This window comes from Oryctolagus cuniculus, chromosome 21, assembly GCF_964237555.1.
Source record: "Oryctolagus cuniculus chromosome 21, mOryCun1.1, whole genome shotgun sequence".
NCBI classification, from domain to species: domain Eukaryota; kingdom Metazoa; phylum Chordata; class Mammalia; order Lagomorpha; family Leporidae; genus Oryctolagus; species Oryctolagus cuniculus.
This window is the reverse complement of record NC_091452.1, coordinates 2,124,949-2,139,279: the sequence shown is the minus strand read 5'-3', so window position 1 is coordinate 2,139,279 and position 14,331 is coordinate 2,124,949. Positions and strand designations below refer to the sequence as shown.

General features: G+C 62.5%; 1 protein-coding gene across 11 annotated transcripts in view; it reads right to left on the bottom strand.

Moving 5' to 3' along the window:
• Positions 1-1,843: 1,843 nt before the first annotated feature.
• RIMBP2 (RIMS binding protein 2) overlaps positions 1,844-14,331 on the bottom strand; it is a 205,985-nt gene continuing 193,497 nt past the window's right edge. For 8 of the 11 annotated variants that reach the window (XM_070065733.1, XM_070065731.1, XM_070065740.1 and 5 more), the window contains 4 exons: positions 9,964-10,067; positions 7,557-7,628; positions 4,700-4,810; positions 1,844-3,234 (listed from right to left, as the gene is read on the bottom strand). In XM_070065733.1, the coding sequence (XP_069921834.1) occupies positions 3,046-3,234; positions 4,700-4,810; positions 7,557-7,628; positions 9,964-10,067 (476 nt within the window). In that variant the 3' untranslated portion in view covers positions 1,844-3,045. Of the gene's footprint in view, positions 4,317-4,699; positions 4,811-7,556; positions 7,629-9,963; positions 10,068-14,331 lie in introns of all 11 variants that reach the window. The other 3 variants (XM_070065737.1, XM_070065738.1, XM_070065739.1) reach the window with 3 other exon arrangements.

Below are 14,331 nucleotides of genomic sequence, written 5' to 3'. Positions count from 1 at the left end.
CCTGCACCCACCCTCCACGTGGGAGACCCGGACGGAGCTCCTGGTGCCTGGCTCGGGCCTGGCCCAGCCCTGGCCATCATAGCCATCTGTGGAGCCAACGAGCAGGTGGAAGTTCTCTGTCTCCGCGTCTCCCTCGCTAGCTCTGCCTTTCAAATAAATCTTAACCAAGTAAGGCGACGCCTCCTGTGCCGTGCGCTGCGCCAGCTCTGATCCATGCGCTGCGCCAGCTCTGATTCGTGAGGACCCGGAGCGGCTTCCTGGTGCCTGTTGGACGTTAACGTCTGTGAAGGGATCAAGTCACTGGCGCGTTTGTTTCTTACTCATTTAGAAACGTCGTGTGTTCTAGGTGGCACATCTTGTCACCTCCATGTGCCATGGATGCTCCCAGCTCTGGCTTGCTATTTTGTGGATTTAAATATTCAAAGAAAAGAACTCTTCTGTTAGGATGTGGCTACACAGCAGGGTCTGTGCAGCCAGACCCCCGGGCCGCTGTGGTGCCGGAGCCCCCCCAGCTCCCGTGGGCCGTATGGCTTGGGACGCCTGCCCCTAGTGGGGCTACAGATGCCCTTCCCCGAATCTACCGTGCTTGGCAGCCATGTGGACAAGGACGTGGCTCGTCGGTGTGGGAGGCCACAGGCTGACCTTGCTGTCGGCGCGCTGGCGCCGGCGCCCGCTCCCAGAAGACAAGACCGGCTCTTGCTTTGCAGTGTGGGCAGCCTGAGGCCGACCGTGGTCTCAGGGCTCGGCGGGGGCGGGCGGGGTGAGGCGCGAGCCCAGGGGCAGGACCGCCCAGCTCAGGGGTGCTTTGCATTCCCCTCCATCTCTACATATTTTCAGGAGATTCAGAGAATCATTACTCTACTTCTGCAGGGTTGAGAACGCGTCATCAGTTCTTCAGACATTTTCTGTAAAAGCAGTGAGAACAGTTCCCTAGCTCAGCTTCAGACGCTTTGCCTTTGAACTGTGTCACCTGTCTCGCGTCAGAGGCCGGCTTTGCCTCTGAGGATAAGCAAATTCCTGCTTGGGAAAATTTTTTTAATTTATTTGAAAGGCAGGGTTAGAGCAGAGAGATTTTTCCTTCCACTGGTGACTCCCCAAATGGCCATGATGGCCAAGGCTGGGCCAGGCGGAGGCCAGGAGCTTCCTCCGCTCTCCTGTGTGAGTGCAGGGGCCCAGACACTTGGGCTGTGTTGGCTGCCTTCCCAGGTGCACTGGCAGGGAGCTGGGTCAGCAGAGCAGCGGGCACTCGCGTGGGCGGCCCTGTGGGATTCGGGCGCTGCAGGCCGCAGCTCAACCTGCAGCACAGCGCCCCGCCCACATTTGGGTGTCACGTGCTCGGGACGCCCTCCTGCTGGGTCACAGCTCGACATGGGATCAGCTCCCAGCCAGCGCACACCCTGGCAGCAGGGGACAGTTAAGCACTTTGGTCCGTGAGACCCACACGGGAGACCCAGATGGAGTTCTGGGCACCAGGATGGGCCCTGGCTTTGCAGGCTCTGGGGGACTGCACCAACAGATGGAGGCGCTCTCGCTTGCTCTAGCTCGCTCTACTGCTCTAGATGAGGCTTTTACAAAGACTCTGTGTACCGGGGGGTTGGGGGTGTCTGTCGTGCCAAGTAGGTGCCCAGGGGAGCGTCCGCAGTGCCCCCGGCTCTGCCACCGAGCAGATCGGGCGACAGCGCAGGAGGCTGTGTCCCTCGGTCCTCGACTCCCGAAACACGGCGACGTGGCTGAGGAAGTCCCAGCCGGCGGAGGGCTGCAGGCTTCCCCAGGGACGCGCAGGTGGCAGGGACCGAGCTAAGCCGCTGGGGTGACAGCGCTGGGAAGAGACCAGGAAGCCGCGTGGTATAAAATAACATTTTATTTCTAGAAAATATTTTACACGAACTGTACACATGCACGCACCCACACAGTAGTGAATCACACACCGACTAATTATCCTTTAATAAATCTGCCACAAACGATTATATTACAATTTACAGTTTGAAGACACAATGGGGGAGACTTTATCATTCATTTGTAAACCTTCCGTAAATTACAAAAGAAAGGCAGTCTGGGAAGTATATAGAAAGAATAAAAATAATTTCCAAGTGGACAAGAGTTAGAAAGTAGGAGCCGTCGGTACCTGTGCGGCGGCGGCGGAAGCCTCGTTCAGATGCCAGAGGGGGTGGGAGTGGGTGTGGCCTGTGCATGGGGCGGGTGGCTGCACGCGTGTGCTGCGCCGTGTCGAGTGTCGGGGCATGGATCGTGACACAGGATGAAGGTGACATGACTCCGTGCACCACGGGATGTGACACTGCAAGCAGTGACGATGGCCAGCAGAGTCAGCTGCCCTGCTGGCCCTGCCACGAGGGGGCGGTGGGGAAGCCTTGTGTGTGTGCACACGTGTGCATGTGTGAGCATGTATGTGCATGTGTACACATGTGTGTGCGTGTGTGCACACGTGTGCGTATGTGTGTGCGTGTGTGCATGTGTGTTAGCATTGTGTGCATGTGCGCGCGTGTGTGCACACGTGTGCGTATGTGTATGCATGTGTGCGTGTGTGAGCATGTGTTGCATGTGTGGGCACGTGTGTGCGCGTGTGTGCACATGTGAGCATGTGTTGCATGTGTGGGCACGTGTGTGCGCGTGTGCGTGTGTGTGTTGGGGTGCCTGGCCAGGCGTGTGTGGGAGCCATGGAGACGGCGGATGCACAGACAGAGGGCACACGCAGCTTTTATTGGACAGTACAAGTCATTGTGCAGTTATAAGGCAGAACAGCAAGGCAGATCACACTGGAGTCAAGACCAGTCCGGGGGCAGGTGGGCAGCAGGAGGCCAGCGTGTGGACGGGGGCGGGCGCATGACAGACGCACGAACACTGCGACTACAGGGGAGCCCTGGGCAGCCCCGCCCTGCCTGTGCCCGCGAGCCGGGGAGGCACAGCTGCGGCCGGGGAAGCGCACGCGGGCACTGGTGTCGGGGAGGAGGCTAGGAGGGCCCTGAGTCCTGACCGGCCTGGTGTGGGAGCAGAGAGAAGCACGTGGCGGTGGTGTCGCCGCCGGAGTCACCGCACCGCGCCCAGCTTCCTCAGCAGCTTCTTGCCCTTGGAAAGCAGCCCCTTAGTCTTTGTGGAGGACATGCCCCTGCCTCTCCCAGGACCACCAGAACCCGCGGGGGGCGCAGGCGGCCCCGCGGGGGGCAGGGCTGTGGGGGGTGCAGCGCTCCTTGCTGTCCCTGAACCCTCAGGAGGGACCTAGTAGGTACACGGTGACAGTTGACTGAGTGCCTGACCGCCCGCTCGGCGCCCGCCCGCCCGACTCCGCCAGGACGCAGGGGTGTGCTGTCCCCGGGGCGGCCGCGGCCTTGGCGCCGGGGCTGGGGCTGGGGCTGGGGGCGCCGGCTGACTGCAAGCCCGGGGCCGCCCCTGGGAATGAGGCTGCCAGGGAGGTGGGCCGGGTGCCCCTCGGTGGCGCTTGGGGAGCCAGGGTTCTGAGAGGGCTCTGTGTCGTCTGTGGGAGCCCTGGGTTAGCACACTACCGAAACACGGGGGATGGCACGCTGGTTGGAGGAACACAAACAAACAAACAGAAAAACTAAGATGAACCTTAATTACAATCCAAGGAAGCGCCAAGGCCCTCCTGGGGTGCTCTCGCCACCTCCCCTGTCGGGCGGCAGCTGGCCCCGGGTGGGGTTCTCGGAGCTCTGGGCCTGAGGCTGCAGGATCACCTGGCGCCCCTCCCCCAGCACACCTGTGCAGGCAGGGGTTCAGAACCCACTCCGTGGTCAGGAGAAGGCTTCAAGCTCGCTTGGATTGGAGTCAAGGTGTGATCTAATGGAAGACCCGGTACAGCGCCCCAGGGGCACCTGAAGATACCGCCGGCCTGGCCTGCCTAAGGCCGCTGCCGGCACCCCGCCCCGGGCCTGTGCCCACCGGCGTGTGCTGTAAGGTAGGGGTGGTGGCGTGGGGGCTCGGCCGGCGCCGGGCCGGCTCCGTGCTGCTGTAAAGCAAAGCACCCACCACGGACCCGCAGGCTGGGCCGAGGTTCCCCAGGCGCGGGTGGCTGGCGGGGCCGGGTGCAGCTTTAATTTCGGGGGCCCTGGGGCGGCGGTGTGAGCAGTGGGCGTGAGGCTCCGCAGGGCCGGTCTCACTGCCTACAGCTGAGACCGGGAGCACCTACCGCGACAGGCCCAGGGGCCGTGTCGACCCCAGCGAGCGGGCTTAAGTCTCCCGCACGGGTCCGGGCAGTAGCTTAAGCCGGGATCTGTCTAGGTATCTTCAGTGCTGGCTTACGCGAAGGCCCCTGGGCCTGATTAAGGTGTGAAATGAACACTCTTCTTCTCGTCCAAGCAGATGAGCAAAGAAACAAAAATATAATTGATATAAAACGTGACAGGAGGACTCGCGTGATGAAGTCGATGGAAATGAGACACTAGGCTCGGACGTCCTGGGCCGCTGGGCCAGGACCGAGGCCCTAGGGGCGGCCGCCCCACTGCCCGCCCTGCGCCTGCGCCTCGGGGCCCACGGGAACCGGAGCGGCTGTGGGTTTGGATTTTTCCTTTTTGTTTGCAAATAGAAATGCGGTTTAGGGTTAGGAACTCTAGGCACACCCTGCACGGGAGGTTTAGGCTTCCAGGCCTGGACTGTGCACATGTGCACGCGGGCCCCACGGGGACCCCCGTGGCTGGGGAGGGCTGGGGTGGCGGGCGGCTCTGCTTACCCGTGAGGCTGGGGGCCGCGTGGGCGCGTCGGAAAGGTGCACCTCCACGTCGTCCGGCACCTCCTCCAGGAAGTTGGAGGGCACCAAGCCTTTCTGTCCGTTCAGCTCCCCCTGTGCACGGGCAGAGGCACAGCCGACTCAGCCCCTGGAGCCCGCGGGAGCCGCCGCAGACCCGGGAGGCCTGGAGGGTGACTGCGGCCCCACTGCCTGGGCCTCAGAGGGCACGAGGAGCCTGCGCAGGGCCCGGGGCTCGCGTCAGAGCCACTTCTCCCTACAAGGCTGTCCTGAGCATCCTCGCGTGCCGGGGGGTGCAGCGTGGGTGGCCTGCGTGTGCCGGGCACAGGGACAGCCACATGGCTTCCGCCCTGTGCTGCCCCCTCTGCGGGGACTGCAGAGACTCGAGCAGTGGCGGGAAGGCATCCTCCCGGCCTTTCGACACGCTTGTGCCAGGGCTCGTGGGTCCAGCTGCCTGCTGGCTCCCGGCCAGCCGCCCCCACCCCATGCCCCTCCTTCCCGAGCCCCCGACTCTGGGGACCCACAGTGCCCCGGGTTCCAGCCCCACCGAGCCCGCAGCCCGGGGATTCTGCGGTCTGAGGTCTAGGGGGTGGGAATCGGGTGTCTGCACGGGGCTCACAGACGTGGGGCTCAGCAGCCCAAAGACAGAGCCCAGCGGAGGCTGTCGTGGGGGCGCATTCCCCGCCGCCGTGTGGAGGGGCTCCTGTTCACGCCAAAGTGGGGGAGGCGTGTGCCCAGTCCGCAGTGCAGTGTACCACGTGCGCGAGAGGGGCGTGTGCCGTGTTCTCTGCATTGTGGGGGGCTTGTTCTCTGCATTGTGTGGGGGGGGGCTGTGTTCTCTGCATTGTGGGGGGGCTGTGTTCTCTGCATTGTGGGGGGGCTGTGTTCTCTGCATTGTGGGGGGGCTGTGTTCTCTGCATTGTGGGGGGGCTGTGTCTCTGCATTGTGTGGGGGGCTGTGTTCTCTGCATTGTGGGGGGGCTGTGTTCTCTGCATTGTGTGGGGGGCTGTGTTCTCTGCATTGTGGGGGGGCTGTGTTCTCTGCATTGTGGGGGGGCTGTGTCTCTGCATTGTGTGGGGGGCTGTGTTCTCTGCATTGTGGGGGTGCTGTGTTCTCTGCATTGTGGGGGGACTGTGTTCTCTGCATTGTGGGGGGACTGTGTTCTCTGCATTGTGGGGGGGCTTGTTATCTGCATTGTGTGGGGGGGGCTGTGTTCTCTGCATTGTGGGGGGCTGTGTCTCTGCATTGTGGGGGGGCTGTGTTCTCTGCATTGTGGGGGGAGCTGTGTTCTCTGCATTGTGTGGGGGGTGGGGGGTGCTGTGTTCTCAGCTGCAGTGAGCCAGTGGCCCTCTAGGTTTCTGGTGGGGCGGGGCTGGCAGTGGGGGAGCCGCTTCCCCACCCTGCATGTGTCCCAGGGAGCAACAGGAGCACAGGTGCGGGGAGGGAGGGGTGCGGCTGCTGAGGGCGGCTCTGGCCAGGTGAGGGAGGTCGAAGCCTGATCGATCGATCGATTGATTGAATGCTCGGCTGCATGTCCCATTCCCCGTGACCAGGCAGGTAAGCACAGGAAACCCACTCGGGAACGTTCGGGGCGGGGCTAAGTGACGGAATGTGAATGCGTCGACTTTGGGCAGCTTTGTCCCGTCACGCGCACGCTCCCCGTGTGGCCTTGAGAGAAAGAATGGCAAGCACATGCATGTGCACACGCACACACACCAGAGACCAGGCACACACACGCATGCACACACATGCACAGTGGCCCAGCACACATGTACACACACACATGCACACTCAGAGACCAGGCACACACGTGCACAGTGGCCCAGCACACATGTACACACACGCATACACACACATGCACAGTGGCCCAGCACATATGTACGCACACACACTGAGACCAGGCACACATGCACAGTGGCCCAGCACACATGTACGCACACACACTCAGAGACCAGGCACACACACGCATGCACACATGTGCACAGTGGCCCAGCACACATGTACGCACACACACCAGAGACCAGGCACACACGCATGCACACACGTGCACAGTGGCCCAGCACACATGTACACACACACACACAGTGGCCCAGCACACATGTACACACACACATGCATACTAAGAGACCAGGCACACACACACATGCACACACATGCACAGTGGCCCAGCACACATGTACACACATGCACACACACATGCACAGTGGCCCAGCACACATGTATACACGCATGCACAGTGGCCCAGCACACATGTACACACACATGCATACTAAGAGACCAGGCACACACACATGCACACACATGCACAGTGGCCCAGCACACATGTACGCACACACACACTCGAGACCAGGCACACATGCACACACACATGCACAGTGGCCCAGCACACATGTACACACACACATGTACAGTGGTCCAGCACACATGTACGCACACACACACACTCAGAGACCAGGCACACATGCACACACATGCACAGTGGCCCAGCACACATGTACGCACACACACTCAGAGACCAGGCACACACACACATGCACACACATGCACAGTGGCCCAGCACACATGTACGCACACACTCAGAGACCAGGCACACACGCATGCACACACATGCACAGTGGCCCAGCACACATGTACGCACACACTCAGCGACCAGGCACACACACACATGCACACACATGCACAGTGGCCCAGCACACATGTACGCACACACTCAGAGACCAGGCACAGACACACGCGTGTACACACACAGTGGCCTGGCACACCACATACATGCACAGTGGCCTGGCACACGCGCGTGCACACATGCACACAGTGGACTCGTGCTCTGGGGTGTCTCACTCACGTAATAAAATCCATCTTCGTCGATTTCCCCGAACACGGTGATGATGTCCCCTGTGCAGAACGTGAGCTCCGCCTGTGGAGACGGAGATGCGTCAGCCCGCTTCCCTCGGGGCTGCCGGTGTGCTGAACAGGAATCGGGTCCTGGACACAGGAGAGGCCCACGGCCAGCGGGGGGCTCTGGTCACAGCCCCTCATGGAGCTGCCGCACACCAAGCCCTGCCAGGCTGACAGGACAGCCTGCGTGCTAGGTTCCAGTGCGACTTCCGGGCGGCGTCTGCAGGCCTGGGAGGGAGCTGATGCTACAGCGGGGACCTCAGAGCCAAGCGTGACCCGCGGCTCCGTGCTTAACCTCTGCCCCATTCCCCACCCACGCCACGGCAGGTGCAGCAATGAACATGGCTCCTGTGCCCGCCCCCCGGCCCCGCCCGCACCACGGTAGCCGTGCACTGTAGAACACGGCTGCTGAGCCCACACCACTTGGCCCACCAGCACCACAGCAGGTGCAGCGTTCAGCACGGCTCCTGTCCCCACCCCCCTCAGCCCCATCCACCCCACAGTAGGTGTGCACATAGAACATGACTCCTGTGCTCATCCCCCTTGGCCCTGCCCATGCCACGGCAAGCGCAGCATTGAACAGGGCTCTGTGCCCGCCCCTCTTGGCATAGCTGTTGCAGAGCACGGGGCCAACACGTGAGCGGGAGGAAGCGGACTTCTCAGGATGGCGGCCCTGTGCTGGGGAGGCAAACACAGCCACTGCTGAGGCCAGGCACCCTTGGGTCTCAGGTCTCAGTGGCGTCTCGGGTCGTCCTCGGCTCCCCTCCCGGGCCCAGTGGTGCCAGGCTCTGTGTGGTGTCTCGGGTCATCCTCGGCTCCCCTCCCGGGCCCAGTGGTGCCAGGCTCTGTGTGGCATCTCGGGTCGTCTTCGGCTCCCCTCCCGGGCCCGGTGGTGCCAGGCTCTGTGTGGCTGCTTTTCCTTTCAGCACCCGGGGGTGCTCACTGCTTGGTCTTCGCTCACTGACCACGTGAGGTTGTATGTGCATTTCTCTCTGAAGGCAACCACAATTGCCTATGGGTCTCAGCCATGGGGCCACGGGTCACTCCATCCGTGGCCCTCCTTCTCTGTGGAGCCGCCGGAGCCCTGGTGGATGAAGCGGTAGAGGGCGCTGAACGCTGCCCACGTGCCCACGAGGAGTTTGATGCATCAGCCGGGCACAGTGAGAGATGACAGTGACGTGGAGCAGCTGTAACTACACCAGAACAAGAATGAAGTGAACGTGGTCTCTCAGTGGCCACAGGGTGGATCGCACGTACGGTGTGGACACACACAGAGGCAGGATGTGCACCTCAGCAGGATGGAAGCGGATGCTGCCGAATTTCTTCACACAACTCAGAACTGCAATTCAAAGCCTGCAGGTTGTTTCTGGAACTTTCCATTCGTAATCTGGACCATGGTTCCCCGTGAGTCAGTGGAGCCGGGATGACAGGGACGACTACAGTTGGTCAAAGCCCTGAGAACGTCTCTCCCTCTCCTCTGCTTGCCCGTCCACTGGCCAGCCGGGCCTCCACACAGGTGCACAGAGGAGCAGGAGGGCTCATGACTGTGCAGCGAGTGTGGTGGCCATGGGGAGCCAGGTCTGTGAGGCCACAGGGCCGGAGTCAGTGTCAAAAGTGGGATCTGTGACCACGTGGGGCCTGGGTTTGTGTGAGCAGTGGGATCTGTGACCACGTGGGCTGGGGTCAGGTCTGAGTGAGCAGTGGATCTGTGACCACGTGGGCTGGGGTCAGAGTGATCAGTGGATCGATGACCACATGGGATGGGGTTATTGTGAGCAGTGGGATCTGTGACCACGTGGGCTGGGGTCAGGTCTGAGTGAGCAGTGGATCTGTGACCACGTGGGCTGGGGTCAGAGTGATCAGTGGATCGGTGACCACATGGGATGGGGTTATTGTGAGCAGTGGTATCTGTGACCACATGGGGTCAGTGTGAACAGTGGGATCTGTGACCACGTGGGGTCAGTGTGAGCAGTGGGATCTGTGACCACGTGGGGTCAGTGTGAGCAGTGGGATCTGTGACCACGTGGGCTGGGGTCAGAGTGATCAGTGGATCGGTGACCACAAGGGATGGGGTTATTGTGAGCAGTGGGATCTGTGACCACGTGGGGTCAGTGTGAACAGTGGGATCTGTGACCACGTGGGATCATTGTGAACAGTGGATCTGTGACCACGTGGGCTGGGGTCAGTGGAGCAGTGACATGGGTGTCAGTGCTCCATGAGGGTTGTACCTGTGAGGACGCAGGTCTCTCTGGGGAGTAGGATTTCCCAGGGCGAGGAGCGTGGGTCCCCGTGAGGCTTAGGATTTCCCAGGGTGAGGGGCGCGGGTCTCGGGAGCAAGCCCCCAGTGGCCGTACCTCGGCATCCACGTTGGGCGAGCTTTCTCTCGGGTCGTAATCATACACAGCCACCATCCTGCGCGTGGACACTGGGCGGTGCCGGCCACTCCTTCTGCTTCTCTCTGTTGGGCGAGACAACAGGCACCGTGAGCTTACTCCCACTCATGGGCGACCCTGCCTGGCGCGGAGCGGCATGGCTGAGACCAGCGGCCCGGCGGCCTGGGGGCAGGAGCTGGACACCGCCCTCGAGCGTCTGCCCCGCTCCTTGTCCCTGCCAGGGCGACAGGGTTTCCTCCGTCACGGTGGGGGGACGCGTGTGAGCCAGGCACTCAACCCAGATGTCCATGGTCTACACAGTGCCGGAAGCCCTGGCTCAGGGGGACACACGGGTGAGCTGCTTGGTGACTGTCACTCTGGGAAGTCCCACGAGGACCATTTCAAAAAGTCTTAGGCCCCGGTAGGGCGACAGCCAAGTGATTCTCTGCCCGAGGATAGGCAGAGCCTGGGGGCTGCCGCTCAGAGAAGCCGGGAGGGCACAGAGACCCTCCCCACCCACCTCCAGGGCTCCCGCCACTCTCTTCTCCCGTCCTTCCACTGTGTCTCCGAGGCCACATACAGGTTCCCTGGCGCCGCCTGGCTCTGTCTCGGCCGCAGACGACATTATTGTTTTGTCCCAACAAACTGGGGTGCAGAAGGCACAGACATCCCCCCTCGGCGGGCACGGCAGGGAAGTGCAGGCCCAGGCTGCGAGGCCGGGGTGGCCAGAGCCCCCAGCACAGCTGTGCGGGGCTGGAGCATCGCTGCCCTTCTCCCAGAAACAGCCACGCTTGGCCCGCGTTCGGCTCTGGGGCTTCAAAGCCCAAACGCAAACCACGCAAACCACGCGCGAGTGTCCTCAGGGCAACGAGAGGGGGCTGGGTGGCTGGGGTGGCGCAGCAGGCGCCCAGGGCTGCCGGGTCCTGGTGATGAGCACCGGCCACACGGCCCTCAGGGAGAGACAGGCCCTCGGCCCTGCATGTCCACGGGTTCTGCATCCACAGATTCAACCACAAATCGAACCGAGCATGTGCAGACCCTTCTCTCCTCCTCATTCCCGACCAGTACGGCACAAGCGCTAACGGAGCCCTTACGGCTGTCAGGAGGTTTGCTGCAAATCCCATGCCATTTCCCACGAGGGGCCTGCGTGGCTGTGGGTTCTGGGGCCAACACCCCAGGCCCTGGGGTCGTGTTGCTCTCCTGGGGGTCGGCAGCCTGGTGTGTTGTTCCAAAGGCTGAAACGTGCTTCCGGCCCAGTTGATGGACTTGGAAATTCACGGTGTGGGTTTCGGAGGGGAGGGCGGCTTAGTGGCACACGTGCAGCATTTACAGCTCTGTCAGGACACACGTGGCTGCAGCCGCCTCGCCACCGAGACCACGGTGGGGCCGTCGCCCCCAGAGTGAACACCCGCAGACGGACTCAGCAGGACAGGCATCCGGAGCTGCCGCTGACATGGGTTCCCCTGAGGGCCGGCAGCTGGGCTCTGCGTGGCTGGGTGGGCTCCCGTGCAGCCCCGCCGTGGCTGGCCAGCTGGAAGGCACACGTGTGTGGTGTGCAGCCTTGGCGATGGTTGCTCAAGCCCCCACATGCGTTCCCATCCGTGCTCCCGTGTGGACGGAGGCTGCACCTCCCTGGGCAAGTGCCTGGGGCGGAGCTGCGGGCCAGCCGCGTGGCAGGCACCCACGCAACGCTGTAAGACGGGGCTGTGCGTTTCACACGTCGGGAGCTCACGCGCGTGCTTGCTGCCACGCGTGGGAGGCCAGGCCGGTCCCCACTGAGTGTTGACGTGGATCACTAAGGACGCTGCCATCTCCCCTCGCACTGTGTGCCCTCCGCCTGTCTTCGCTGGTGCGGGTCTCCTGGGATCCTCTCCCCGCGTTCTGTGGTGGCTTTCTGCCTGCTGGGGCCTGGAATTCCTGCGTGTTCTGCACACGAGTCGCTGCTCCGACGGGGTCCCCCAAGTGCGGCTTCGCTCTGCCTGCTTTCCAGTCCGCGACAGACCCCACCACCCACCGCTGGCTCCCCGGATGCCCTCAGCTGCCAGGGTGCTGCCAGGCTGAAGTCAGGAGCCCGGAATTCAACCCGGGTCTCCCACGTGGGCAGCAGAACCCACGTCCCTGAGCCGCCATCTGCTGCTCCCCCGGGTGTGCCTTAGCAGAAGGCTCGGTTACGTAGGAGTAGTGTGTGAGGAGGAGGAGGGGCTGGGCGAGGAGGAGGAGGAGGGGCTGGGCGAGGAGGAGGAGGGGCTGTGTGAGGAGGAGGGGCTGGGCGAGGAGGAGGAGGGGCTGTGTGAGGAGGAGGAGGGGCTGTGAGGAGGAGGAGGGGCTGTGTGAGGAGGAGGGGCTGTGTGAGGAGGAGGAGGGGCTGGGCGAGGAGGAGGAGGGGCTGTGTGAGGAGGAGGAGGGGCTGTGTGAGGAGGAGGGGCTGTGTGAGGAGGAGGAGGGGCTGCGTGAGGAGGAGGAGGGGCTGTGTGAGGAGGAGGAGGGGCTGGGCGAGGAGGAGGAGGAGGGGCTGTGTGAGGAGGAGGGGCTGGGCGAGGAGGAGGAGGGGCTGTGTGAGGAGGAGGAGGGGCTGTGTGAGGAGGAGGAGGGGCTGTGTGAGGAGGAGGGGCTGTGTGAGGAGGAGGAGGGGCTGTGAGGAGGAGGAGGGGCTGTGTGAGGAGGAGGGGCTGTGTGAGGAGGAGGAGGGGCTGTGAGGAGGAGGAGGGGCTGTGTGAGGAGGAGGGGCTGTGTGAGGAGGAGGAGGGGCTGTGTGAGGAGGAGGAGGGGCTGTGTGAGGAGGAGGAGGGGCTGTGTGAGGAGGAGGGGCTGTGTGAGGAGGAGGAGGGGCTGCGTGAGGAGGAGGAGGGGCTGTGTGAGGAGGAGGAGGGGCTGTGTGAGGAGGAGGGGCTGTGTGAGGAGGAGGGGCTGTGTGAGGAGGAGGAGGGGCTGTGTGAGGAGGAGGAGGGGCTGTGTGAGGAGGAGGGGCTGTGTGAGGAGGAGGAGGGGCTGCGTGAGGAGGAGGAGGGGCTGCGTGAGGAGGAGGAGGGGCTGTGTGAGGAGGAGGAGGGGCTGTGTGAGGAGGAGGAGGGGCTGCGTGAGGAGGAGGAGGGGCTGTGTGAGGAGGAGGAGGGGCTGTGTGAGGAGGAGGGGCTGTGTGAGGAGGAGGGGCTGTGTGAGGAGGAGGAGGGGCTGCGTGAGGAGGAGGAGGGGCTGCGTGAGGAGGAGGAGGGGCTGCGTGAGGAGGAGGAGGGGCTGCGTGAGGAGGAGGGGCTGTGTGAGGAGGAGGAGGGGCTGTGTGAGGAGGAGGGGCTGCGTGAGGAGGAGGAGGGGCTGCGTGAGGAGGAGGAGGGGCTGTGTGAGGAGGAGGGGCTGTGTGAGGAGGAGGAGGGGCTGTGAGGAGGAGGAGGAGGGGCTGTGTGAGGAGGAGGAGGGGCTGTGAGGAGGAGGAGGAGGGGCTGGGCGAGGAGAAGGAGGGGCTGCGTGAGGAGGAGGAGGGGCTGCGTGAGGAGGAGGAGGGGCTGTGTGAGGAGGAGGAGGGGCTGTGTGAGGAGGAGGGGCTGTGTGAGGAGGAGGAGGGGCTGTGTGAGGAGGAGGAGGGGCTGTGAGGAGGAGGAGGGGCTGTGTGAGGAGGAGGAGGGGCTGTGTGAGGAGGAGGAGGGGCTGTGTGAGGAGGAGGAGGGGCTGTGTGAGGAGGAGGAGGGGCTGCGTGAGGAGGAGGAGTAGCTGGGTTGGGTAGGAGTAGCTGGGTTGGGTAGGAGTAGCTGGACGAGGAGCAGGGGTGGGGCTAGATGGACACTGGTGGTCCCAGCCGCGTCTCCATGCGGCTCCCAGCCCTGGCTCCGCTGCCAGTGCCCCTCGCAGCACGGCAGGGCTCCACATTGAGTCTTGTCCTACACACGGTGCTGAGGGGCGTGGCCTAACTGTCAGTTTCTCCTCTGCGTTTTCTTAAGTTTTTCAGCCTTCGTTCTTATTTTAAGGTTGTGTGTGTGTGTGTTTTTACTTTTTCCCCCTCAGAAACCTTTTATTGAAGGAAAACCAACTTCATGCATTCCTCCTCCTCCCTCTCCTATTGCCATTATTTTTTACCAAGGTCAATTTTCAGTTAACTTCATACACATATGATTAGCTCTGTACTAAGAGTTCAACAAATCATATGAAAAGAAAGCTGTCCCTGCACAGTGAGACCAGGGCTGTTGGAGTGCCGATTCCTGCCTGCGGGTTTCCTCCGGGGTGCTCCCTTGGTCCTCACAGAGCAGGGAGGACGTGGTGTTCGCCCGCTGGGGGCTGGCTTATTCCACTAAATATGACTTTTCTAGTTTCATCCGTGTTGTTGTTGCAAACGACAGGATTTTAATATTTTTACTGCTG